This window comes from Oncorhynchus masou, unplaced genomic scaffold, assembly GCF_036934945.1.
Source record: "Oncorhynchus masou masou isolate Uvic2021 unplaced genomic scaffold, UVic_Omas_1.1 unplaced_scaffold_841, whole genome shotgun sequence".
Classification (NCBI taxonomy): Eukaryota; Metazoa; Chordata; class Actinopteri; order Salmoniformes; family Salmonidae; genus Oncorhynchus; species Oncorhynchus masou.
The window spans coordinates 111,632-139,542 of record NW_027014875.1 but is presented as its reverse complement, the minus strand read 5'-3'; the positions used below and the strand labels follow the sequence as shown (position 1 = coordinate 139,542).

The following is a 27,911-nucleotide window of genomic DNA, read 5'->3' as shown; positions in this document are numbered from 1 at the left end:
TATAGTTACCTTGGCATAGCTGGCATAACATATAGCATAATATATAGTTACCTTGGCATAGCTGGCATAATATATAGCATAACATATAGTTACCTTGGCATAGCTGGCATAATATATAGCATAATATATAGTTACCTTGGCATAGCTGGCATAATATATAGTTACCTTGGCATAGCTGGCATAATATATAGTTACATTGGCATAGCTGGCATAATATATAGTTACATTGGCATAGCTGGCATAACATATAGCATAACATATAGTTACCTTGGCATAGCTGGCATAATATATAACATAATATATAGTTACCTTGGCATAGCTGGCATAATATATAGCATAATATATAGTTACCTTGGCATAGCTGGCATAATATATAGTTACCTTGGCATAGCTGGCATAATATATAGTTACATTGGCATAGCTGGCATAACATATAGCATAATATATAGTTACCTTGGCATAGCTGGCATAACATATAGCATAATATATAGTTACCTTGGCATAGCTGGCATAACATATAGCATAATATATAGTTACCTTGGCATAGCTGGCATAACATATAGCATAATATATAGTTACCTTGGCATAGCTGGCATAACATATAGCATAATATATAGTTACCTTGGCATAGCTGGCATAACATATAGCATAATATATAGTTACCTTGGCATAGCTGGCATAACATATAGCATAATATATAGTTACCTTGGCATAGCTGGCATAACATATAGCATTATATATAGTTACCTTGGCATAGCTGGCATAACATATAGTTACCTTGGCATAGCTGGCATAATATATAGTTACCTTGGCATAGCTGGCATAACATATAGCATAATATATAGTTACCTTGGCATAGCTGGCATAACATATAGTATAATATATAGTTACCTTGGCATAGCTGGCATAACATATAGTTACCTTGGCATAGCTGGCATAACATATAGCATAATATATAGTTACCTTGGCATAGCTGGCATAATATATAGTTACATTGGCATAGCTGGCATAATATATAGTTACCTTGGCATAGCTGGCATAACATATAGCATAATATATAGTTACCTTGGCATAGCTGGCATAACATAGTTACCTTGGCATAGCTGGCATAATATATAGTTACCTTGGCATAGCTGGCATAACATATAGCATAATATATAGTTACCTTGGCATAGCTGGCATAACATATAGCATAATATATAGTTACCTTGGCATAGCTGGCATAATATATAGTTACATTGGCATAGCTGGCATAATATATAGTTACCTTGGCATAGCTGGCATAACATATAGCATAATATATAGTTACCTTGGCATAGCTGGCATAACATAGTTACCTTGGCATAGCTGGCATAATATATAGTTACCTTGGCATAGCTGGCATAACATATAGCATAATATATAGTTACCTTGGCATAGCTGGCATAACATATAGCATAATATATAGTTACCTTGGCATAGCTGGCATAACATATAGCATAATATATAGTTACCTTGGCATAGCTGGCATAACATATATCATAATATATAGTTACCTTGGCATAGCTGGCATAACATATAGCATAATATATAGTTACCTTGGCATAGCTGGCATCCAGGTCCAGATCGTAGCGAGGCTGGACTTTAGGAGGACTCGCTGTGGAGATCAATAGAGAGACTAAGATTAACAACAGAGACAGATAGAGAAGGAGGTTAACAGGCAGATAGAGAAGGAGGTTAACAGGCAGATAGAGACTGAGATAACAGGCAGAGAGAGACTGAGATAACAGGCAGAGAGAGACAGATAACAGACAGATAGAGACTGAGATAACAGACAGATAGAGACTGAGATAACAGACAGATAGAGACTGAGATAACAGGCAGAGAGAGACTGAGATAACAGGCAGAGAGAGACTGAGATAACAGACAGAGAGAGACTGAGATAACAGACAGAGAGAGACTGAGATAACAGGCAGATAGAGAAGGAGGTTAACAGACAGATAGAGAAGGAGGTTAACAGACAGATAGAGAAGGAGGTTAACAGACAGATAGAGAAGGAGGTTAACAGGCAGAGAGAGACTGAGATAACAGGCAGAGAGAGACTGAGATAACAGACAGAGAGAGACTGAGATAACAGACAGATAGAGACTGAGATAACAGATAGAGACTGAGATAACAGACAGATAGAGACTGAGGTTAACAGACAGATAGAGACTGAGATAACAGACAGATAGAGACTGAGATAACAGACAGATAGAGACTGAGGTTAACAGACAGATAGAGACTGAGGTTAACAGAGAGATAGAGACTGAGGTTAACAGACAGATAGAGACTGAGGTTAACAGACAGATAGAGACTGAGATAACAGACAGATAGAGACTGAGATAACAGACAGATAGAGACTGAGATAACAGACAGATAGAGACTGAGATAACAGACAGATAGAGACTGAGATAACAGACAGATAGAGACTGAGATAAGACATATAGAGACTGAGATAACACAGATAGAGACTGAGATAACAGACAGATAGAGACTGAGGTTAACAGACAGACAGAGACTGAGGATAACAGACAGATAGAGACTGAGATAACAGACAGATAGAGACTGAGATAACAGACAGATAGAGACTGAGATAACAGACAGATAGAGACTGAGGTTAACAGACAGATAGAGACTGAGATAACAGACAGATAGAGACTGAGATAACAGACAGATAGAGACTGAGATAACAGACAGATAGAGACTGAGATAACAGACAGATAGAGACTGAGATAACAGACAGATAGAGACTGAGATAACAGACAGATAGAGACTGAGATAACAGACAGATAGAGACTGAGATAACAGACAGATATAGACTGAGATAACAGACAGATAGAGACTGAGGTTAATAGACAGATAGAGACTGAGATAACAGACAGATAGAGACTGATATAACAGACAGATAGAGACTGAGGTTAACAGACAGATAGAGACTGAGATAACAGACAGATAGAGACTGAGATAACAGACAGAGAGAGACTGAGATAACAGACAGAGAGAGACTGAGATAACAGACAGATAGAGACTGAGATAACAGACAGATAGAGACTGAGATAACAGACAGATAGAGACTGAGGTTAACAGAGAGATAGAGACTGAGGTTAACAGAGAGATAGACGTTGCTGGATATTGTTGATTGTGGCCTGTGGAATGTTGTCCCACTCCTCTTCAATGGCTGTGTGAAGTTACTGGATATTGGCGGGGACTGGAACACGCTGTCGTACACGTCGATCCAGAGCATCCCAAACATGCTCAATGGGGTGACATGTTTAATGAGTATGCAGGTCATGGAAGAACTGGGACATTTTCAGCTTCCTGGAATTGTGTACAGATCCTTGAGACGTGCATTATCATGCTGGAACACGAGGTGAAGGCGCCAAATGTCGTCACGGTATCTCTGTGCATTCAAATTGCCATCCATAAAATGTAATTGTGTTGGTTGTTCAGAGCTTATGCCTGCCCATCACGGGGCACTCTGTTCACAACGCCGTCTGCCCCGGGACAGTTGAAACCGGGATTCGTCCGTGAAGAGCTTCTCCAGCGTGGACATCGAAGGCATTTTCCCAACGACGTCGATTACCACCCCGATCTGCAGTCAGGTCAATTATCTTGTCAAAGGAGAAATGCTACGTAACGGGGATGTAAACAAATTCGTGCCCAAAACGTGAGAGAAATCATCTTTCTGTGCGTACGGAACATTTCCGGGATCTTTAATTTCAGCTGATGAAAACACGGGACCAACACTTCACATGTTGTCTGTATTTGTGTTCAGTGTAAATCCCATTTCCACATCGATGCTAATAATAAAGACTCTTACGGTCCTCGAAGATGAGCCCCACTGTCGCTACGGACTCTCTGCTGAGCAGCATGATGGGGTTGTCTCTGGAGGTCCGCGGGAAGGTCTGGGCTTGGCGGTTGGGCTCAAGCTGTAGGCGTCGCCCTTCGTACAGGAGCTCCTGGTTGTGGACCGGGATACTGCACCGACGAGACAACAGCTCCTGGAAGAGAGTCGCCCTGGGGAGAGAGGTCAGAGGTTAAGGGTCAGCCTCAATCTCTCGGAGCAGTTAACAGAGAAAAGTAATCATTCTGTGTGTATGGTCAGTGGGCTTTTTTGGTCCTATTTGTCCTGTCCGACATCCTCGGAGAGAAGGATCACAACCAGTCTGTCATTATCAACGGTGACCCTAAAGTTTGGCACACCTGTATTTGGGAAGGTTCTCCCATTCTTCTCTGCAGATACTGTCAGACTCTGTCAGGTTGGGTGGGGAGCGTCGCTGCACAGCTATTTTCAGGTCTCTCCAGAGATGTTTGATTGGGTTCAAGTACGGGCTCTGGCTGGGCCAATCAAGGACATTCAAAGACTTGTCCCGAAGCCACTCCAGCGTTGTCTTGGATGTGTAATTAGGGTGGTTGTCCTGTTGGACGGTGAACCTTCGCCCCAGTCTGAGGTACTGAGTGCTCTGGAGCAGGTTTTCATCGAGGATCTCTGTACTTTGCTACGCCAGTCCCTGCCGCTGAAAAACATCCCACAGCATGATGCTGCCACCACCATGCTTCACTGTAGGGATGATGCTGACACCACCATGCTTCACTGTAGGGATGATGCTGCCGCCACCATGCTTCACTGTAGGGATGATGCTGCCGCCACCATGCTTCACTGTAGGGATGATGCTGCCGCCACCATGCTTCACTGTAGGCATGATGCTGCCGCCACCATGCTTCACTGTAGGCATGATGCTGCCGCCACCATGCTTCACTGTAGGGATGATGCTGCCGCCACCATGCTTCACTGTAGGGATGATGCTGCCGCCACCATGCTTCACTGTAGGGATGATGCTGCCACCACCATGCTTTACCGTAGGGATGGTGCCCGGCACCACCATGCTTCACTGTAGGGATGATGCTGCCACCACCATGCTTCACTGTAGGGATGATGCTGCCACCACCATGCTTCACTGTAGGGATGATGCTGCCACCACCATGCTTTACCGTAGGGATGGTGCCCGGCACCACCATGCTTCACTGTAGGGATGATGCTGCCACCACCATGCTTTACCGTAGGGATGCTGCCAGGTTTCCTCCAGACGTGACGTTTGGCATTCAGGCCAAGAGTATAATCTTGGTTTTATCACACCAGAGAATCTGGTTTCTCCTGGTCTGAGAGTCTTTAGGTGCCTTTTGGTAAACTCCAAGCGGGCTGTCATGTGCCTCTTACTGAGGAGTGGCTTCCGTCGGGCCACTCTACCACAAAGACCTGATTGGTGGAGTGCTGCAGAGATGGTTGTCTTTCTGGAATGTGCTAAATAACTAAAAACACATTTTTGCTTTGTCATTATGGGGTATTGTGATGTCATTATGGGGTATTGTGATGTCATTATGGGGTATTGTGTGTAGATTGATGAGGTGAAAAACTTGTATACATTTTAGAATAAGGCTGTAACGTATTGTACTGGTGGATGTAGTAGAGACTCACGTATTGTACTGGTGGATGTAGTAGAGACTCACGTATTGTACTGGTGGATGTAGTAGAGACTCACGTATTGTACTGGTGGATGTAGTAGAGACTCACGTATTGTACTGGTGGATGTAGATGTAGTAGAGACTCACGTATTGTACTGGTGGATGTAGATGTAGTAGAGACTCACGTATTGTACTGGTGGATGTAGTGGAGACTCACGTATTGTACTGGTGGATGTAGATGTAGTAGAGACTCACATATTGTACTGGTGGATGTAGTGGAGACTCACGTATTGTACTGGTGGATGTAGATGTAGTAGAGACTCACGTATTGTACTGGTGGATGTAGTGGAGACTCACATATTGTACTGGTGGATGTAGATGTAGTAGAGACTCACATATTGTACTGGTGGATGTAGTAGAGACTCACGTATTGTACTGGTGGATGTAGATGTAGTGGAGACTCACATATTGTACTGGTAGATGTAGTAGAGACTCACGTATTGTACTGGTGGATGTAGATGTAGTAGAGACTCACGTATTGTACTGGTGGATGTAGATGTAGTGGAGACTCACGTATTGTACTGGTGGATGTAGTAGAGACTCACGTATTGTACTGGTGGATGTAGATGTAGTGGAGACTCACGTATTGTACTGGTGGATGTAGAGAAGACTCACGTATTGTACTGGTGGATGTAGTAGAGACTCACGTATTGTACTGGTGGATGTAGATGTAGTGGAGACTCACGTATTGTACTGGTGGATGTAGATGTAGTGGAGACTCACGTATTGTACTGGTGGATGTAGATGTAGTGGAGACTCACGTATTGTACTGGTGGATGTAGATGTAGTGGAGAGTAGCCTGCTGTAGACTGAAGACCAACACCACGGTACGATGCAGGATATCACTGGTCTCAGCAAAGAACTGGTCAAAGCCCCAACACTTCTCCTGGTCAGCCTCCAAGATGTTGGCTAGGACTGGGGTCAGCAAGCTCTGGAGGCCCCTGGAGAGGAGAGAGAGGTCAGAGGTCAGCCTCCAAGATGTTGGCTAGGACTGGGGTCAGCAAGCTCTGGAGGCCCCTGGAGGAGAGAGAGAGGTCAGAGGTCAGCCTCCAAGATGTTGGCTAGGACTGGGGTCAGCAAGCTCTGGAGGCCCCTGGAGGAGAGAGAGGTCAGAGGTCAGCCTCCAAGATGTTGGCTAGGACTGGGGTCAGCAAGCTCTGGAGGCCCCTGGAGGAGAGAGAGAGGTCAGATGTTAAAGGTCAGCCTCCAAGATGTTGGCTAGGACTGGGGTCAGCAAGCTCTGGAGGCCCATGGAGGAGAGAGAGGTCAGGGGGTTAGAGGTCAGGTGATTAGAGGTCAGGTAATTTACTAGTTTTAATGGACCAGAGGACCTACTTGGAGGAGCTGCAGTAGACAGGGGTAGAGGTCAGGGGGTAGAGGTCAGGGGGTAGACTAAAGTACGTACTTGGACAGGTTGCAGGAGACAGGCATCTCTGTGCTCCACTCAATCTTTCCGTTCTCAAACTTCTGCTGCCCAGAGACGGTTCCTGACGGCTTCTCTGTGATGATTTTATACCTGATGGGAGACAGGACAACAACGTCACTATACAAAACCTTCAGTCACCGAGACAAACATCTCATCTCCTTTTATAGATACTGTCACACCTATCCACCTGTCCAACGGACTTCAAGGAGCCACTCCTCTCCTATTTGTGCTTTATTGGACAGGACACGGGCCCAGAGGAAAGAGACAGGTCCTGAAACAGGACACGGGCCCAGAGGAAAGAGACAGGTCCTGAAACAGGACACGGCCCAGGGGAAAGAGACAGGTCCCGAAACAGGACACGGGCCCAGGGGAAAGAGACAGGTCCCGAAACAGGACACGGGCCCAGGGGAAAGAGACAGGTCCCGAAACAGGACACGGGCCCAGGGGAAAGAGACAGGTCCTGAAACAGGACACGGGCCCAGGGGAAAGAGACAGGTCCTGAAACAGGACACGGCCCAGGGGAAAGAGACAGGTCCTGAAACAGGACACGGGCCCAGAGGAAAGAGACAGGTCCTGAAACAGGACACGGGCCCAGGGGAAAGAGACAGGTCCTGAAACAGGACACGGGCCCAGGGGAAAGAGACAGGTCCTGAAACAGGACACGGGCCCAGGGGAAAGAGACAGGTCCTGAAACAGGACACGGGCCCAGAGGAAAGAGACAGGTCCTGAAACAGGACACGGGCCCAGAGGAAAGAGACAGGTCCTGAAACAGGACACGGGCCCAGAGGAAAGAGACAGGTCCTGAAACAGGACACGGGCCCAGAGGAAAGAGACAGGTCCTGAAACAGGACACGGGCCCAGAGGAAAGAGACAGGTCCTGAAACAGGACACGGGCCCAGAGGAAAGAGACAGGTCCTGAAACAGGACACGGGCCCAGAGGAAAGAGACAGGTCCTGAAACAGGACACGGGCCCAGAGGAAAGAGACAGGTCCTGAAACAGGACACGGGCCCAGGGGAAAGAGACAGGTCCCGAAACAGGACACGGGCCCAGGGGAAAGAGACAGGTCCCGAAACAGGACACGGGCCCAGGGGAAAGAGACAGGTCCCGAAACAGGACACGGGCCCAGGGGAAAGAGACAGGTCCTGAAACAGGACACGGGCCCAGGGGAAAGAGACAGGTCCTGAAACAGGACACGGCCCAGGGGAAAGAGACAGGTCCTGAAACAGGACACGGGCCCAGAGGAAAGAGACAGGTCCTGAAACAGGACACGGGCCCAGGGGAAAGAGACAGGTCCTGAAACAGGACACGGGCCCAGGGGAAAGAGACAGGTCCTGAAACAGGACACGGGCCCAGGGGAAAGAGACAGGTCCTGAAACAGGACACGGGCCCAGAGGAAAGAGACAGGTCCTGAAACAGGACACGGGCCCAGAGGAAAGAGACAGGTCCTGAAACAGGACACGGGCCCAGAGGAAAGAGACAGGTCCTGAAACAGGACACGGGCCCAGAGGAAAGAGACAGGTCCTGAAACAGGACACGGGCCCAGAGGAAAGAGACAGGTCCTGAAACAGGACACGGGCCCAGAGGAAAGAGACAGGTCCTGAAACAGGACACGGGCCCAGAGGAAAGAGACAGGTCCTGAAACAGGACACGGGCCCAGAGGAAAGAGACAGGTCCTGAAACAGGACACGGGCCCAGAGGAAAGAGACAGGTCCCGAAACAGGACACGGGCCACGAGGAAAGAGACAGGTCCTGAAACAGGACACGGGCCCAGAGGAAAGAGACAGGTCCCGAAACAGGACACGGGCCACGAGGAAAGAGACAGGTCCTGAAACAGGACACGGGCCCAGAGGAAAGAGACAGGTCCTGAAACAGGACACGGGCCACGAGGAAAGAGACAGGTCCTGAAGCAGGACACGGGCCCAGAGGAAAGAGACAGGTCCTGAAACAGGACACGGGCCCAGAGGAAAGAGACAGGTCCTGAAGCAGGACACGGGCCCAGAGGAAAGAGACAGGTCCTGAAACAGGACACGGGCCCAGAGGAAAGAGACAGGTCCTGAAGCAGGACACGGGCCCAGAAGAAAGAGACAGGTCCTGAAACAGGACACGGGCCCAGAGGAAAGAGACAGGTCCTGAAACAGGACACGGGCCCAGGGGAAAGAGACAGGTCCTGAAACAGGACACGGGCCCAGGGGAAAGAGACAGGTCCTGAAACAGGACACGGGCCCAGAGGAAAGAGACAGGTCCTGAAACAGGACACGGGCCCAGAGGAAAGAGACAGGTCCTGAAACAGGACACGGGCCCAGGGGAAAGAGACAGGTCCTGAAACAGGACACGGGCCCAGAGGAAAGAGACAGGTCCTGAAACAGGACACGGGCCTGTTACTATTCCGACCTCTTGACTTCTTCCACATTTTGTTACGTTACAGCCTGAATTCTAAAATGGATTAAATTGTTTTTTTCCCCCTCTTCAATCTACACACAATATGCCATAATGACATCACAATAGCTCATAATGACATCACAATAGCTCATAATGACAAAGCAAACACAGGTTTTTTGTTTTTGTTGTAAGTATTCAGACCCTTTACTCAGTACTTTGTTGAAGCACCTTTGGTAGTGATTACAGCCTCGAGTCTTCTTGGGTCTGACGCTACAAGCTTGGCACACCTGTATTTGGGGAGTTTCTCCCATTCTTCTCTGCAGTTCCTCTCAAGCTCTGTCAGGTCTCTCCAGAGATGTTCGATCGGGTTCAAGTCTGGGCTCTGGCTGGGCCACTCAAGGACATTCAGAGACTTGTCCCGAAGCCAGTCCTGCGTTGTCTTGGCTGTGTGTTTAGGGCCGTTGTCCTGTTGGAAGGTGAACCTTCGCCTCAGTCTGAGGTCCTGAGCTTTCTGGAGCAGGTTTTCATCAAGGATCTCTCTGTACTTTGCTCCGTTCATCTCTCCCTAGTTCCTGACTAGTGTCCCAGTCCCTGCCGCTGAAAAACACCCCCATAGCATGATGCTGCCACCACCATGCTTCACCGAAGGGATAGAGCCAGGTTTCCTCCAGATGTGACGCCTGGCATTCAGGCTAAAGAGTTCAATCTTGGTTTCATCAGACCAGAGAACCTCGTTTCTCATGGTCTGAGTCCTTTAGGTGCCTTTTGGCAAACTGGCTTCCATCTGGCCACTCTACCATAAAGGCCTGATTGGTGGTGTACTTCAGAGATGCTTGTCCTTCTGGAAGGTTCTCCAATTGCCACAGAGGAACTCTGGAGCTCTGTCAGAGTGACCATTGGGTTCTCAGTCACCTCCCTGACCAAGGCTCTTCTCCCCCGATTGCTCAGTTTGGCAGGGCGGCCAGCTCTAGGAAGAGTCTTGGTGGTTCCAAACATCTTCCATTTAAGAATGATGGAGGCCACTGTGTTCTTGGGGACCTTCAATGCTGTGGACATTTTTTGGTACCCTTCCCCAGATCTGTGTCTCGACACAATCCTGTCTCAGAGCTCTATGGACAATCCCTTCGACCTCATCGCTTGGTTTTTGCTCTGACATCCACTGTCAACTGTGGGACCTTATATAGACAGGTGTGTGCCTTTCCAAATCAGTTGAATTTACCACAGTGGGACTCCAATAAAGTTAAAAAAACATCTCAAGGATGATCAATGGAAACAGGATTTACCTGAGCTCAATCACAGCAAAGGGTCTGAATACTTAGTTCTTACACCACCCTAGGTCACCAGGACGTAGTTCTTAGACCACTAGACCACCCTAGGTCACCAGGAAATAGTTCTTAGACCACCCTAGGTCAACAGGATATATTTCTTAGACCAACCTACTTCACCAGGATGTAGTTCTTAGACCACCCTAGGTCAACAGGATATATTTCTTAGACCAACCTACTTCACCAGGACCACCCTAGGTCACCAGGATATAGTTCTTAGACCACTAGACCACCCGATGTCAACAGGATGTAGTTCTTAGACCACCCTATGTCACCAGGACGTTGTTCTTAGACCACCCTAGGTCATCAAGATATAGTTCTTAGACGTCTAGACCACCAGGATATAGTTCTTAGACCTCTAGTCCACCCTAGTTCACCAGGATGTTGTTCTTAGACCTCTAGACCACCCTAGTTCACCAGGATGTTGTTCTTAGACCACTAGACCACCAGGATGCCGTTCTTAGACCTCTAGACCACCCTAGACCACCGGGATGCCGTTCTTAGACCTCTAGACCACCAGGATGCCGTTCTTAGACCTCTAGACCACCAGGATGCTGTTCTTAGACCTCTAGACCCCCAGGATGCCGTTCTTAGACCACTAGACCCCCAGGATGCCGTTCTTAGACCTCTAGACCACCCTAGACCACCAGGATGCCGTTCTTAGACACCTAGACCACCAGGATGCCGTTCTTAGACCTCTAGACCACCAGGATATAGTTCTTAGACCTCTAGACCACCCTAGACCACCGGGATGCCGTTCTTAGACCTCTAGACCACCAGGATGCCGTTCTTAGACCTCTAGACCACCAGGATGCCGTTCTTAGACCACTAGACCACCAGGATGCCGTTCTTAGACCTCTAGACCACCAGGATGCCGTTCTTAGACCCCTAGACCACCAGGATGCCGTTCTTAGACCTCTAGACCACCAGGATGTTGTTCTTAGACCTCTAGACCACCCTAGTTCACCAGGATGTTGTTCTTAGACCACTAGACCACCCTAGTTCACCAGGATGTTGTTCTTAGACCACTAGACCACCCTAGTTCACCAGGATGTTGTTCTTAGACCACTAGACCACCCTAGTTCACCAGGATGTTGTTCTTAGACCACTAGACCACCCTAGTTCACCAGGATGTTGTTCTTAGACCTCTAGACCACCCTAGTTCACCAGGATGTTGTTCTTAGACCTCTAGACCACCAGGATGCCGTTCTTAGACCTCTAGACCACCAGGATGCCGTTCTTAGACCTCTAGACCACCAGGATGTTGTTCTTAGACCTCTAGACCACCCTAGTTCACCAGGATGTTGTTCTTAGACCACTAGACCACCCTAGACCACCAGGATGCCGTTCTTAGACCTCTAGACCACCAGGATGCCGTTCTTAGACCACTAGACCACCAGGATGCCGTTCTTACATGACTTCCTTGTTCCTGCGTGGTCCTTCGAAGGGTCTGAAGGGGAGTGATCCGGTGGCAGCGTGGAAGAAGGTGACTCCGATGCTCCACAGGTCAACCGTCGCACCATACTTCTTCTGGTGCTCTTTCCTCAGCACTGCACGCTCATACATGTCAGGGTGCTGTTGGAGACACACAGAGAGACACAGAGAGACACACAGAGAGAGACACACACACACAGAGAGACACACAGAGAGAGACACACGGAGAGAGACACACGGAGAGAGACACACGGAGAGAGACACACGGAGAGAGACACACACAGAGCGAGACACACACAGAGCGAGACACACACAGAGCGAGACACAGAGAGAAACACACAGAGAGAGAGACACACAGAGAGAGAGACACACAGAGAGACACACAGAGAGAGACACACACAGAGAGAGAGACACACAGAGAGACACACACAGAGAGACACACACAGAGCGACACACACAGAGCGACACACACAGAGCGACACACACAGAGCGACACACACAGAGCGACACACACAGAGCGACACACACAGAGCGACACACACAGAGCGACACACACAGAGCGACACAGAGAGAGAGACACAGAGAGAGCGACACACACAGAGCGACACAGAGAGAGAGACACAGAGAGAGAGACACACACAGAGAGAGAGACACACACAGAGAGAGAGACACACACAGAGAGAGACACACACACAGAGAGAGACACACACAGAGAGAGAGGGAGACACACAGAGAGAGAGACACACACAGAGAGAGAGAGACACACACAGAGAGAGAGAGACACACACAGAGAGAGAGAGACACACACAGAGAGAGAGACACACACAGAGAGAGAGACACACACAGAGAGAGAGAAACACACAGAGAGAGACACACACAGAGAGAGAGACACACACAGAGAGAGAGACACACACAGAGAGAGACACACACACAGAGAGAGACACACACACAGAGACACACACACACAGAGAGACACACACACACACAGAGAGACACACACACACACAGAGAGACACACACACACAGAGAGACACACAGAGAGAGAGACAGACACAGAGAGACACACACACACACAGAGACACACACAGAGAGAGACACACAGAGACACACACACACAGAGACACACACACACAGAGAGACACACACACAGACACACACACAGAGAGACACACACACACAGAGAGACACACACACAGAGAGACACACACAGAGAGACACACACAGAGAGACACACACACACACAGAGAGACACACACACACACAGAGAGACACACACACACACAGAGAGACACACACACAGAGAGACACACACACACAGAGAGACACACACACACACACACACACACACACACAGAGACACACACACACACACAGAGACACACACACACAGAAACACACAGAGAGAGACACGTCATGTTGAGCTGAAGTCCATAGCAGATTATTCCTTTAGATGAGTAAAGTGTCCTATTGTAAGTGAGAGGCCCAAACGGCAGGTAGAGGTCGGAGGTCAGGAGACTCACCAGATATTCCTCAGTGCCGTAAAGAGAGACAAACTGCTCATCGTCATCTAGTTCTCTGGCTGCTCCGAAATCAGTCAGCTTGTAGACGGACCTCCCGTCCTCGCCGATGACACGCATGATGTTGCCTGGTTTGATGTCACGGTGCACGATGCCGTACTCTCTGAGATGGTTCATACCGGCGACTGTTAACATACAGGACAGGGTTATGAGTCACATGACCACAGAGCAGCGTTACCACCTCAACACACAGAGCAGCGTTACCACCTCAACACACAGAGCAGCGTTACCACCTCAACACACAGAGCACCGTTACCACCTCAACACACAGAGCACCGTTACCACCTCAACACACAGAGCACCGTTACCACCTCAACACACAGAGCACCGTTACCACCTCAACACACAGAGCAGCGTTACCACCTCAACACACAGAGCACCGTTACCACCTCAACACACAGAGCACCATTACCACCTCAACACACAGAGCACCATTACCACCTCAACACACAGAGCAGCGTTACCACCTCAACACACAGAGCACCGTTACCACCTCAACACACAGAGCACCATTACCACCTCAACACACAGAGCACCGTTACCACCTCAACACACAGAGCAGCGTTACCACCTCAACACACAGAGCACCGTTACCACCTCAACACACAGAGCACCATTACCACCTCAACACACAGAGCACCATTACCACCTCAACACACAGAGCACCGTTACCACCTCAACACACAGAGCAGCGTTACCACCTCAACACACAGAGAACCGTTACCACCTTAACACACAGAGCAGCGTGAGTCATTACCACCTCAACACACAGAGCAGCGTTACCACCTCAATCCACAGAGCAGCGTGAGTCATTACCACAACACACAGAGCAGTGTTACCACCTCAACACACAGAGCAGCGTGAGTCATTACCACCTCAACACACAGAGCAGCGTGAGTCATTACCACCTCAACACACAGAGCAGTGTGAGTCATTACCACCTCAACACACAGAGCAGCGTGAGTCATTACCACCTCAACACACAGAGCAGCGTTACCACCTCAATCCACAGAGCAGTGTTAGTCATTACCACCTCAACACACAGAGCATCGTTGCGGTCATTACCACCTCAACCCACAGAGCACCGTTACCACCTCAACACACAGAGCAGCGTTAGTGATTACCACCTCAACCCACAGAGCAGCGTTAGTCATTACCACCTCAACACACAGAGCAGCGTTACCACCTCAACACACAGAGCAGCGTGAGTCATTACCTCCTCAACACACACAGCAGCGTTACCACCTCAACACAGAGCAGCGTTAGTCATTACCACCTCAACACACAGAGCAGCGTTACCACCTCAACACACAGAGCAGGGTGAGTCATTACCTCCTCAACACACACAGCAGCGTTACCACCTCAACACAGAGCAGCGTTACGGTCATTACCACCTCAACACACAGAGCAGCGTTACCACCTCAACCCACAGAGCAGCGTTACGGTCATTACCACCTCAACCCACAGAGCAGCGTTACGGTCATTACCACCTCAACCCACAGAGCAGCGTTACGGTCATTACCACCTCAACCCACAGAGCAGCGTTACGGTCATTACCACCTCAACCCACAGAGCAGCGTTACGGTCATTACCACCTCAACCCACAGAGCAGCGTTACGGTCATTACCACCTCAACTCACAGAGCAGCGTTACAGTCATTACCACCTCAACCCACAGAGCAGCGTTAGTCATTACCACCTCAACCCACAGAGCAGCGTTAGTCATTACCACCTCAACCCACAGAGCAGCATTAGTCATTACCACCTCAACCCACAGAGCAGCGTAAGTCATTACCACCTCAACCCACACAGCAGCGTGAGTCATTACCACCTCAACACACAGAGCAGCGTTACCACATCAACACACAGAGCAGCGTTAGTCATTACCACCTCAACCCACAGAGCAGCGTTAGTCATTACCACTTCAACCCACAGAGCAGCGTGAGTCATTACCACCTCAACCCACAGAGCAGCATTAGTCATTACCACCTCAACCCACAGAGCAGCGTTACCACATCAACACACAGAGCAGCGTTACAGTCATTACCACCTCAACCCACAGAGCAGCGTTAGTCATTACCACCTCAACCCACAGAGCAGCGTTAGTCATTACCACCTCAACCCACAGAGCAGCATTAGTCATTACCACCTCAACCCACAGAGCAGCGTAAGTCATTACCACCTCAACCCACACAGCAGCGTGAGTCATTACCACCTCAACCCACAGAGCAGCATTAGTCATTACCACCTCAACCCACAGAGCAGCGTTACCACATCAACACACAGAGCAGCGTTAGTCATTACCACCTCAACCCACAGAGCAGCGTTAGTCATTACCACCTCAACCCACAGAGCACCGTTACCACCTCAACACACAGAGCAGCGTTAGTCATTACCACCTCAACACACAGAGCAGCGTTAGTCATTACCACCCCAACACACAGAGCAGCGTTACCACCTCAACCCACAGAGCACCAGTCAACCTGACACTAACATACATAATCAGAGTTTTGATCAGAGTGGTAGTAGGTAGGGTAAGGTAGGTTTGATCAGTTGATGTTGAGATGAGGTGATAATGGGTAGTTGGTGGTGGTATGAGGTGATAATGGAAAGTTGATGGTGAGGTGATAATGGGTAGTTGATGGTGAGGTGATAATGGGTAGTTGATGTTGAGACGAGGTGATAAGGTGTGTGTGTCTGTAAGAGGTGTGTGTGTGTGTGTGTGTGTGTGTCCAGTCCTTCTTACCCACGTCCTGTAGCACGATAAGGAACTCATCCTCGGGGAGTCCGTAGGCGTTAGAAGACTCCTCCAGCACCGTATACAGACTCCCACAGGGACAATACTCCATCACCAACACCTTGTGACGGGTGTTGGACTGGGACAGGAAATGACATGTTAGTCAGCACGACTGACACCTCACTAAGACAAACACACACGTGGTCAAATCAACGGTTCTGCTTTCTGTTTCAGAGTTTCTGATGTTAGACAGAGATACCTCCTCTAGGTAGTGTTATTCTACAGATAGTATATACTGATAGAGATACCTGCACTAGGTAGTGTTATTCTACAGATAGTATATACTGATAGAGATACCTCCTCTAGGTAGTGTTATTCTACAGATAGTATATACTGACAGAGATACCTCCACTAGGTAGTGTTATTCTACAGATAGTATATACCTCCACTAGGTAGTGTTATTCTACAGATAGTATATACTGATAGAGATACCTCCACTAGGTAGTGTTATTCTACAGAGAGTATATACTGACAGAGATACCTCCACTAGCTAGTGTTATTCTACAGAGAGTATATACCTCCACTAGGTAGTGTTATTCTACAGAGAGTATATACTGATAGAGATACCCTCCACTAGGTAGTGTTATTCTACAGATAGTATCTACTGACAGAGATACCTCCACTAGGTAGTGTTATTCTACAGAGAGTATATACCTCCACTAGGTAGTGTTATTCTACAGAGAGTATATACCTCCACTAGGTAGTGTTATTCTACAGAGAGTATATACCTCCACTAGGTAGTGTTATTCTACAGAGAGTATATACAGATAGTATATACCTCCACTAGGTAGTGTTATTCTACAGATAGTATATACTGACAGAGATACCTCCTCTAGGTAGTGTTATTCTACAGATAGTATATACTGATAGAGATACCTCCACTAGGTAGTGTTATTCTACAGATAGTATATACTGACAGAGATACCTCCTCTAGGTAGTGTTATTCTACAGAGAGTATATACTGACAGAGATACCTCCTCTAGGTAGTGTTATTCTACAGAGAGTATATACTGATAGAGATACCTCCACTAGGTAGTGTTATTCTACAGAGAGTATATACTGACAGAGATACCTCCACTAGCTAGTGTTATTCTACAGATAGTATATACTGACAGAGGTACCTCCTCTAGGTAGTGTTATTCTACAGAGAGTATATACTGACAGAGATACCTCCACTAGGTAGTGTTATTCTACAGATAGTATATACTGACAGAGATACCTCCACTAGGTAGTGTTATTCTACAGATAGTATATACTGACAGAGATACCTCCACTAGGTAGTGTTATTCTACAGATAGTATATACTGATAGAGATACCTCCACTAGGTAGTGTTATTCTACAGATAGTATATACCTCCACTAGGTAGTGTTATTCTACAGATAGTATATACCTCCTCTAGGTAGTGTTATTCTACAGATAGTATATACCGATAGAGATACCTCCACTAGGTAGTGTTATTCTACAGAGAGTATATACTGACAGAGATACCTCCACTAGCTAGTGTTATTCTACAGAGAGGATATACCGATAGAGATACCTCCACTAGGTAGTGTTATTCTACAGAGAGTATATACTGACAGAGATACCTCCACTAGGTAGTGTTATTCTACAGATAGTATATACTGACAGAGATACCTCCACTAGGTAGTGTTATTCTACAGATAGTATATACTGATAGAGATACCTCCACTAGGTAGTGTTATTCTACAGATAGGTATCTCTATCAGTATACAGAGAGTATATACCTCCACTAGGTAGTGTTATTCTACAGAGAGTATATACTGACAGAGATACCTCCTCTAGGTAGTGTTATTCTACAGATAGTATATACTGACAGAGATACCTCCTCTAGGTAGTGTTATTCTACAGATAGTATATACTGACAGAGATACCTCCTCTAGGTAGTGTTATTCTATAAATTACAGGATATATAACTGACCTCCTCCTCCACAGCGAACAGCTTGACGATGTTCTTATGGTTGAGTTTCTTCAGGACCTCAAACTCTCTCATTTGGACGTCGAGTGGTCGCAGGAAACTGAGGTTGTTGAACACCTTCACCGCATATAGGTCCCCCGTTTTCTGGTGTTACAGAACAAAGTGTTATATACAGGTGTGTTTTCAGGTGTTACAGAACACATAGTGTTATATACAGGTGTGTTTTCTGGTGTTACAGAACACATAGTGTTATATACAGGTGTGTTTTCAGGTGTTACAGAACACATAGTGTTATATACAGGTGTGTTTTCAGGTGTTACAGAGCACATAGTGTTATATACAGGTGTGTTTTCAGGTGTTACAGAGCACATAGTGTTATATACAGGTGTGTTTTCAGGTGTTACAGAACACATAGTGTTATATACAGGTGTGTTTTCAGGTGTTACAGAACACATAGTGTTATATACAGGTGTGTTTTCAGGTGTTACAGAACACATAGTGTTATATACAGGTGTGTTTTCAGGTGTTACAGAGCACATAGTGTTATATACAGGTGTGTTTTCAGGTGTTACAGAGCACATAGTGTTATATACAGGTGTGTTTTCAGGTGTTACAGAGCACATAGTGTTATATACAGGTGTGTTTTCAGGTGTTACAGAACACATAGTGTTATATACAGGTGTGTTTTCAGGTGTTACAGAACACATAGTGTTATATACAGGTGTGTTTTCAGGTGTTACAGAACACACAGTGTTATATACAGGTGTGTTTTCAGGTGTTACAGAACACATAGTGTTATATACAGGTGTGTTTTCAGGTGTTACAGAACACATAGTGTTATATACAGGTGTGTTTTCAGGTGTTACAGAACACATAGTGTTATATACAGGTGTGTTTTCAGGTGTTACAGAACTCAGGTCAACCATTATCTTTAACAGAAAAATATTCTGTGTTTAAACTTTAGGTAGAAGACGATATACAGGTCCCCTGTTTTCTGATGTTAGAGAACAAAACATTATTAAACCTTAAATAGCAAACCACGAATTGCCTGCGTGCACTGAGTAGTGAAATCTACACTACATGACCAAAAGTATGTGGACACCTGCTCAGCCATCATCTCATTACAAAATCACGGGCATTAATATGGAGACGGTCCCACCTTTTCTGCTATAACAGCCTCCACTCTTCTGGGAAGGCTTTCCACTAGATGTTGGAACGTTGCTGCTATAACAGCCTCCACTCTTCTGGGAAGGCTTTCCACTAGATGTTGGAACATTGCTGCTATAACAGCCTCCACTCTTCTGGGAAGGCTTTCCACTAGATGTTGGAACATTGCTGCTATAACAGCCTCCACTCTTCTGGGAAGGCTTTCCACTAGATGTTGGAACATTGCTGCTATAACAGCCTCCACTCTTCTGGGAAGGCTTTCCACTAGATGTTGGAACATTGCTGCGGGGACTTGCTTCCATTCAGCAACAAGAACATTAGTGAGGTGGGGCGATTAGGCTGCGAGACAGGCCGATTCGCCTGACCTCACTGAGCTCGCAGTCAGCGTTCCAATTCATCCCGAAGGTGTCCGGTGAGGTTGAGGTCAGGGCTCTGTGCATGCCAGTCACGTTCTTCCACACCGATGTCAACAAACCATTTCTGTAGGGACCTTGCTTTGTGCTCGGGGGGCAAGGAAGGGGACTTCCCCAAACTGTTGCCACAAAGATGGAAGCACAGAATCTTCTAGAATGTCATTGTATTCTGTAGCGTTAAGATTTCCCTTCACTGGAACTAAGGGGCCTAGTCTGAACCATGAAAAACATCCCCAGACAATTATTCCTCCTCCACCAAACGTTACAGCTGGCACCGAAGAACGGGTTGAAATAGTAGAATCCACTCATTTGAAGGGGTGTCCACATACCGCTGTATATATAGTGTATTTTTTATTTGACCTTTTTTTAACAAGGCAGTTAAGAACAAATTCTTATTTACAATGACGGCCTCCGGGGGAACGGTGGGTTAACCGGTCTGGGAACAGTGGGTTAACTGGTCTAGGAACAGTGGGTTAACTGGTCTAGGAACGGTGGGTTAACTGGTCTAGGAACAGTGGGTTAACTGTTCCTAGATCAGTTAACCCACTGTTCCTAGACCAGTGGGTTAACTGGTCTAGGAACAGTGGGTTAACTGGTCTAGGAACAGTGGGTTAACTGGTCTAGGAACAGTGGGTTAACTGGTCTAGGAACAGTGGGTTAACTGGTCTAGGAACAGTGGGTTAACCGGTCTAGGAACAGTGGGTTAACTGGTCTAGGAACAGTGGGTTAACTGGTCTAGGAACAGTGGGTTAACTGGTCTAGGAACAGTGGGTTAACTTGTCTAGGAACAGTGGGTTAACTGCCTTGTTCTGGGGCAGAACAACAGGTTTATACCATGTCAGTTTGGGGATTCAATCGAGCAACCTTTCGGTTACTGACCCAATGTTATAACCACTAGGCTTCCCTGCTGTCCCGTATCTAGGGAACAGGTTGCCATCAGGGACACAGCCCCAGTGAGACAGTCCATCAGGGACACAGCCCCAGTGAGACAGTCCATCAGGGACACAGCCCCAGTGAGACAGTCCATCAGGGACACAGCCCCAGTGAGACAGTCCATCAGGGACACAGCCCTAGTGAGACAGTTCATTAAGTGCCATTGATGTTCATTCTGTCAGAATCAAACAGACAGAACCAAACCCAAAGACATGTCCAGACCCATCCTAATATGTGTTGGCATCCTCCCTCTAGTCGAGAGAGACCTGGGAAAGCCCCTATGGAGACAGAAGGGAAAGCCCCTGTGGAGAGAGAAGGGTTAGCACGCTAGCTTAGACTGATATGGCTGAGCAGACAACCATAACCCTCTGTGACATGAACAGTTGGTGAAACGTCTCAGAATGGCTAGTTAGTGAGACAACAGACAGTGAACAACAGTACTATATTAGACTTCCTGTTTGGCCTACATCAACAAATAAAACAACACTACACTTCTGCTCTTGCATCCACGCAGTTGAGAGACTGCCAAGATGTTTGGTGGAGAGACTGCCAAGATGTTTGGTGGAGAGACTGCCCAGATGTTTGGTGGAGAGACTGCCAAGATGTTTGGTGGAGAGACTGCCAAGATGTTTGGTGGAGAGACTGCCAAGATGTTTGGTGGAGAGACTGCCAAGATGTTTGGTGGAGAGACTGCCAAGATGTTTGGTGGAGACTGCCAAGATGTCCCCCTCAGTTACAGTCCCACCTCCCCCCCCAGTTACAGTCCCCACCCTCCCCTAAGTAGAAGTGCCCCCCCCCCGCACCCGTTACCGTTCCCCCCCACCCCTCAGTTATGTTCCTACCATTCCCCCACCCCACAGTTACAGTCCCCCCCTCCCTCAGTGCTGCCCATAGATACAGTTGAAGTCGGAAGTTTACATACACTTAGGTTGGAGTCATTAAAACTTGTTTTTCAACCACTCCACATATTTCTTGCTAACAAACTATAGTTTTGGGCAAGTCGGTTAGGGCATCTACTTTGTGCATGACACAAGTAATTTTTCCAACAATTGTTTAACAACAGATTATTTCACATATAATTCACTATATCACCATTCCAGTGGATCAGAAGTTTACATACACTAAGTTGAGTGTGCCTTTAAACAGCTTGGAAAATTATCTGACCAGTCCGATACCTTGTGTCTGCCACGGTAGATGTTAGTGTTAGCCCTGTACCTCGTGTCTGCCACGGTAGATGTTAGTGTTAGCCCTGTACCTCGTGTCTGCCACGGTAGATGTTAGTGTTAGCCCTGTACCTTGTGTCTGCCACGGTAGATGTTAGTGTTAGCCCTGTACCTTGTGTCTGCCACGGTAGATGTTAGTGTTAGCCCTGTACCTTGTGTCTGCCACGGTAGATGTTTGTGTTAGCCCTGTACCTTGTGTCTGCCACGGTAGATGTTTGTGTTAGCCCTGTACCTTGTGTCTGCCTCGGTAGATGTTAGTGTTAGCCCTGTACCTTGTGTCTGCCACGGTAGATGTTAGCCCTGTACCTTGTGTCTGCCACAGTAGATGTTAACCCTGTACCTTGTGTCTGCCACGGTAGATGTTAGTGTTAGCCCTGTACCTTGTGTCTGCCACGGTAGATGTTAGTGTTAGCCCTGTACCTTGTGTCTGCCACGGTAGATGTTAGTGTTAGCCCTGTACCTTGTGTCTGCCACGGTAGATGTTAGCCCTGTACCTTGTGTCTGCCACGGTAGATGTTAGCCCTGTACCTTGTGTCTGCCACGGTAGATGTTAGTGTTAGCCCTGTACCTTGTGTCTGCCACGGTAGATGTTAGCCCTGTACCTTGTGTCTGCCACGGTAGATGTTAGCCCTGTACCTTGTGTCTGCCACGGTAGATGTTAGCCCTGTACCTTGTGTCTGCCACGGTAGATGTTAGCCCTGTACCTTGTGTCTGCCACGGTAGATGTTAGTGTTAGCCCTGTACCTCGTGTCTGCCACGGTAGATGTTAGTGTTAGCCCTGTACCTCGTGTCTGCCACGGTAGATGTTAGTGTTAGCCCTGTACCTTGTGTCTGCCACGGTAGATGTTTGTGTTAGCCCTGTACCTTGTGTCTGCCACGGTAGATGTTAGTGTTAGCCCTGTACCTTGTGTCTGCCACGGTAGATGTTTGTGTTAGCCCTGTACCTTGTGTCTGCCTCGGTAGATGTTAGTGTTAGCCCTGTACCTTGTGTCTGCCACGGTAGATGTTAGCCCTGTACCTTGTGTCTGCCACAGTAGATGTTAACCCTGTACCTTGTGTCTGCCACGGTAGATGTTAGTGTTAGCCCTGTACCTTGTGTCTGCCACGGTAGATGTTAGTGTTAGCCCTGTACCTTGTGTCTGCCACGGTAGATGTTAGTGTTAGCCCTGTACCTTGTGTCTGCCACGGTAGATGTTAGCCCTGTACCTTGTGTCTGCCACGGTAGATGTTAGCCCTGTACCTTGTGTCTGCCACGGTAGATGTTAGTGTTAGCCCTGTACCTTGTGTCTGCCACGGTAGATGTTAGTGTTAGCCCTGTACCTTGTGTCTGCCACGGTAGACGTTAGTGTTAGCCCTGTACCTTGTGTCTGCCTCGGTAGATGTTAGTGTTAGCCCTGTACCTCGTGTCTGCCACGGTAGATGTTAGCCCTGTACCTCGTGTCTGCCACGGTAGATGTTAGTGTTAGCCCTGTACCTTGTGTCTGCCACGGTAGATGTTAGTGTTAGCCCTGTACCTTGTGTCTGCCACGGCAGATGTTAGTGTTAGCCCTGTACCTTGTGTCTGCCACGGCAGATGTTAGCCCTGTACCTCGTGTCTGCCACGGTAGATGTTAGTGTTAGCCCTGTACCTTGTGTCTGCCACGGTAGATGTTAGTGTTAGCCCTGTACCTTGTGTCTGCCACGGTAGATGTTAGTGTTAGCCCTGTACCTTGTGTCTGCCACGGTAGATGTTAGTGTTAGCCCTGTACCTTGTGTCTGCCTCGGTAGATGTTAGTGTTAGCCCTGTACCTCGTGTCTGCCACGGTAGATGTTAGCCCTGTACCTCGTGTCTGCCACGGTAGATGTTAGTGTTAGCCCTGTACCTTGTGTCTGCCACGGTAGATGTTAGTGTTAGCCCTGTACCTTGTGTCTGCCACGGTAGATGTTAGCCCTGTACCTTGTGTCTGCCACGGTAGATGTTAGCCCTGTACCTTGTGTCTGCCACGGTAGATGTTAGTGTTAGCCCTGTACCTTGTGTCTGCCTCGGTAGATGTTAGTGTTAGCCCTGTACCTCGTGTCTGCCACGGTAGATGTTAGCCCTGTACCTCGTGTCTGCCACGGTAGATGTTAGTGTTAGCCCTGTACCTTGTGTCTGCCACGGTAGATGTTAGTGTTAGCCCTGTACCTTGTGTCTGCCACGGCAGATGTTAGTGTTAGCCCTGTACCTTGTGTCTGCAACGGCAGATGTTAGCCCTGTACCTCGTGTCTGCCACGGTAGATGTTAGTGTTAGCCCTGTACCTTGTGTCTGCCACGGTAGATGTTAGTGTTAGCCCTGTACCTTGTGTCTGCCACGGTAGATGTTAGTGTTAGCCCTGTACCTTGTGTCTGCCACGGTAGATGTTAGTGTTAGCCCTGTACCTTGTGTCTGCCACGGTAGATGTTAGTGTTAGCCCTGTACCTTGTGTCTGCCTCGGTAGATGTTAGTGTTAGCCCTGTACCTCGTGTCTGCCACGGTAGATGTTAGCCCTGTACCTCGTGTCTGCCACGGTAGATGTTAGTGTTAGCCCTGTACCTTGTGTCTGCCACGGCAGATGTTAGTGTTAGCCCAGTACCTTGTGTCTGCCACGGTAGACGTTAGCTGTAGCTCCCTGGCCCAGCAGGTCTGAGATGAGCCACAGGTAGTTGGCTGTGCTCTGCATGATGATGGCTTCAGGTTCACCTGTAGTGGAGAACAAACCAGCACATTCAGATAGCACACTCAGGGGAATGACATATTGAACAACTAGCTCTGGTCCAGGTTGTTAGTGAGGCTTCTTCCTGAAGGCTCAACATTAGCAAGCTGCACCAATGCCAAGGACCAGAGCTAACAGTGGTCCTGGGTCACTCATAGAGTAGATAAAGAGAGCAACATTAGGTTATAGCAACCCCTGAAACAGTAACTGTCAATTAGTATCATGACTGGTGTAGCTATGGTCATAATAACATGCATTCTGTGTACTTCAAATATCAATCATTTCTGGTAAATATTGAATAGATATTTCACTAGCTAGGTTTCCAATCCAAATTGTTGGCAGATTTTAAAGTGCATATTCTAAATTCTACATAAACTGACTTGTTGCTGGGGGTGGGGGGGGGGGTAAATGTGCCTAGCCTGGTTTTGGCAGGTGTGTTCTAGCTACCAGTGCGGGTACACTGTCTACATGAGATTATTATGGATAAAAGTGAGAATATTTGGATTTGTCAAACGGCATCAAGAGCAACACCATGACTTTCACCACCCTGTGAAGTTCATCATATAATGTATTTCACCTGTAGCCTGATAAACTGCACCGCTTTCTGAATCGTAGTGGGAGACACCATATCATCCCATGACTCCAAATGGGTTTAAAATCGGTTATAAATATTTGCGCATAAAGAGGTCTCAAACCACCATTTCGCAAATAATTAAATGTACATACATAAAAATATTCCACCATGATTAACTATTATCTAAGGGCATTTATAAAATTGTACCAAAACTTCCTGTTTCCATCACAGCTGTCGTGCTAAAAATACGACTTTTACTGGCATAAAAACTGTCGATGCGTTGAGTAAAATCCACTTCCTGACTCAGTGTCACAGCCAATAGGAGGCCTCGCTGATCTACTGAGAAATTAGAGAAAAATCAAACCCACCGCATTAAATCTAGACTAGAGGGATAATCCATTATACTGTATTAGCTGGATCTCAAGCAGTGTAAATGTGTGTGAAACTGACGTACCGGCGCCGATCACTTTATTACACCGTGACGCCATGGGAAACCCCCCTCCGGCCCAACGCGTTCACAATTATGACAAATATAGACAGCTCTCTGTCCATGACAATGTCCTAGCTACATGTCAAAGTCTAACGTTATAGTAATGGTCAGAAACGTCATTTGACTATGACAAAATGCTGTAGTAACATATCTAGGTAGCTAAAGTTGTGTGCCCTAACTACGCATCAGGCTATTCACCCAAGCAATGGTCTATGTTACCTTTTAATAATGTCTTCTTAACTAGCTAACTGTACCAAATAACGCCGAAGGAGGAGGAAAACGTATTTAGATAAACGTTTTATTCGTGTCTTGTCAGTCGGTCTGATTCACAGTGAAAAACAACAACAAAGATGACAGTTCCCACCTCCACAAAACCATATACACTGACATTACATAAGTACAACTGGGAAGGTCGCCACCAGGGAAGGACGACACCGTGTGCAGTTAAAACACGTTGTAGTCATACAATATAACTTTATATTTTTACATTTTGTCAGGTAAAAATCATAAGTATAATTAGGTTGTGTTTATTTCCTTACCTCCGGAAAAACCAGAATCCTTTCACTTCTGGATCACGTGATGGGAATAACCCAATCAGAAAGCAGTATGGAAAAGGGGGTGTGGTTCCTCTTTACCGTACTTCCTGGAAAAAAAAGACTTTAAATATGAGTCATAAGAAAGCTACAGTGTCGTTTTGATTTCAGGTGCATCGGCCCAGTTGTCTTTTCATTAGAGCCTGGATGGGGAAAACGAAAGCACCGAGTTTATAAAAACACAGAGGCGCAACATCTTAAGACTTCCGGGAACGCTTTCGAAGCAGATCAGAACGGAGTTTGAGAAGTAAATTAAAGAAGTGAGCAATTATTCTTTAGATGTACGTTCTCTCGAAATCTAAAGGCACAACCAGCCAATGTCTTTACTAGTTGAACATTTTACTACTCCAACCTCGTGAAAATAAACTGATACCTTTTTAAAATGCTCGTCAAAAACAACTTTATATCGAAGGAGCGCCTTATTAGAGATGACGGTTGGCACATGCGCAGTTCGGCGCGAGTTGAGTTAGCCCCGAAAACGTGTTAATGCGCATGTGTTTAGCTATCCGACCTCGCCAACAAGCGTGAGCTGGGATTTCTATCTTCATACTGTACGGTCTTTGGCAACAGTCACGCTGAATAATCATGGATTTATCCTATATTAGTTCAAGGTTGTGGTGAATTAGAGCGGGACAGCACGGTACCTGTTAAAGATACCACCAACCCTCTGTGCATACATAACACACTGGAAGATAGACAAAAGGACATATACAGACAATACAGTAGAAAAGTGCAATTTATGAGCATTCAATGATTCATCTGCACATAAAATTCTAATAGTCACATGTGCCGAATACAACGGGTAACCTTACAGTGAAATGCTTACTTTACAATGCAGTTAAAAATATATGAAATAAGAAATAAAAGTAACAGGTAGTTAAAGAGCAGCAGTAAAATATCAATAGCGAAGGGCCTCCCAGGTGGCGCAGTGGTCTAAGGATTCTGGGTTTGAGTCCATGCTCTGTCTCAGTGGTCTAAGGCTGTGCCACCAGAGATTCTGGGTTTGAGTCCAGGCTTTGTCGCAGCCGGCCGTGACTGGGAGACCCATGGAGCAATGCACAATAGGCCCAGCGTCGTCCGGGTTAGGCCGGCAGGGTTATCCTTATCTCATCGCGCACTAGCGACTTCTGTGGTGGGCGCATTATCAGTGTGGTGTCGTCGCCAAACTTAACGATCATGTTGGAGTCATACCGAGCCGTGCAGTCATGAGTGAACAAGGAGTACAGGAGGGGACAGAGCACGATCCCCTGTGTTGAGGATCAGTGTGGCGAATGTGTTGTTGTGGAGAATTGTCTCAGAAATATAATACTCTTACAAGAACTTGTGAATTCAATGTACACTTTAATACAAAGTAGACAAAACTAAGCCCTTCCATGGAAGGACCCTA

The 27,911-nt window shown here is 47.1% G+C and overlaps 1 protein-coding gene across 3 annotated transcripts in view; it reads right to left on the bottom strand.

Moving 5' to 3' along the window:
• The window catches only part of LOC135537777 (serine/threonine-protein kinase TBK1-like), a 59,942-nt gene extending 33,004 nt beyond the window's left edge, over positions 1–26,938 (bottom strand). Inside the window, exons 1-11 of one of the 3 annotated variants that reach the window (XM_064963790.1) lie at positions 26,898–26,938; positions 26,471–26,574; positions 24,748–24,854; positions 18,423–18,563; positions 16,432–16,561; positions 13,630–13,811; positions 12,090–12,250; positions 6,950–7,060; positions 6,306–6,485; positions 3,842–4,038; positions 1,578–1,636 (exon numbers count right to left, since the gene is read on the bottom strand). In XM_064963790.1, the coding sequence (XP_064819862.1) occupies positions 1,578–1,636; positions 3,842–4,038; positions 6,306–6,485; positions 6,950–7,060; positions 12,090–12,250; positions 13,630–13,811; positions 16,432–16,561; positions 18,423–18,563; positions 24,748–24,834 (1,248 nt within the window). In that variant the 5' untranslated portion in view covers positions 24,835–24,854; positions 26,471–26,574; positions 26,898–26,938. Of the gene's footprint in view, positions 1–1,577; positions 1,637–3,841; positions 4,039–6,305; positions 6,486–6,949; positions 7,061–12,089; positions 12,251–13,629; positions 13,812–16,431; positions 16,562–18,422; positions 18,564–24,747; positions 24,855–25,809; positions 25,829–26,150; positions 26,170–26,470; positions 26,575–26,897 lie in introns of those variants that run through there. The other 2 variants (XM_064963791.1, XM_064963792.1) reach the window with 2 other exon arrangements.
• Between the last annotated feature and the right edge of the window lie 973 nt (positions 26,939–27,911).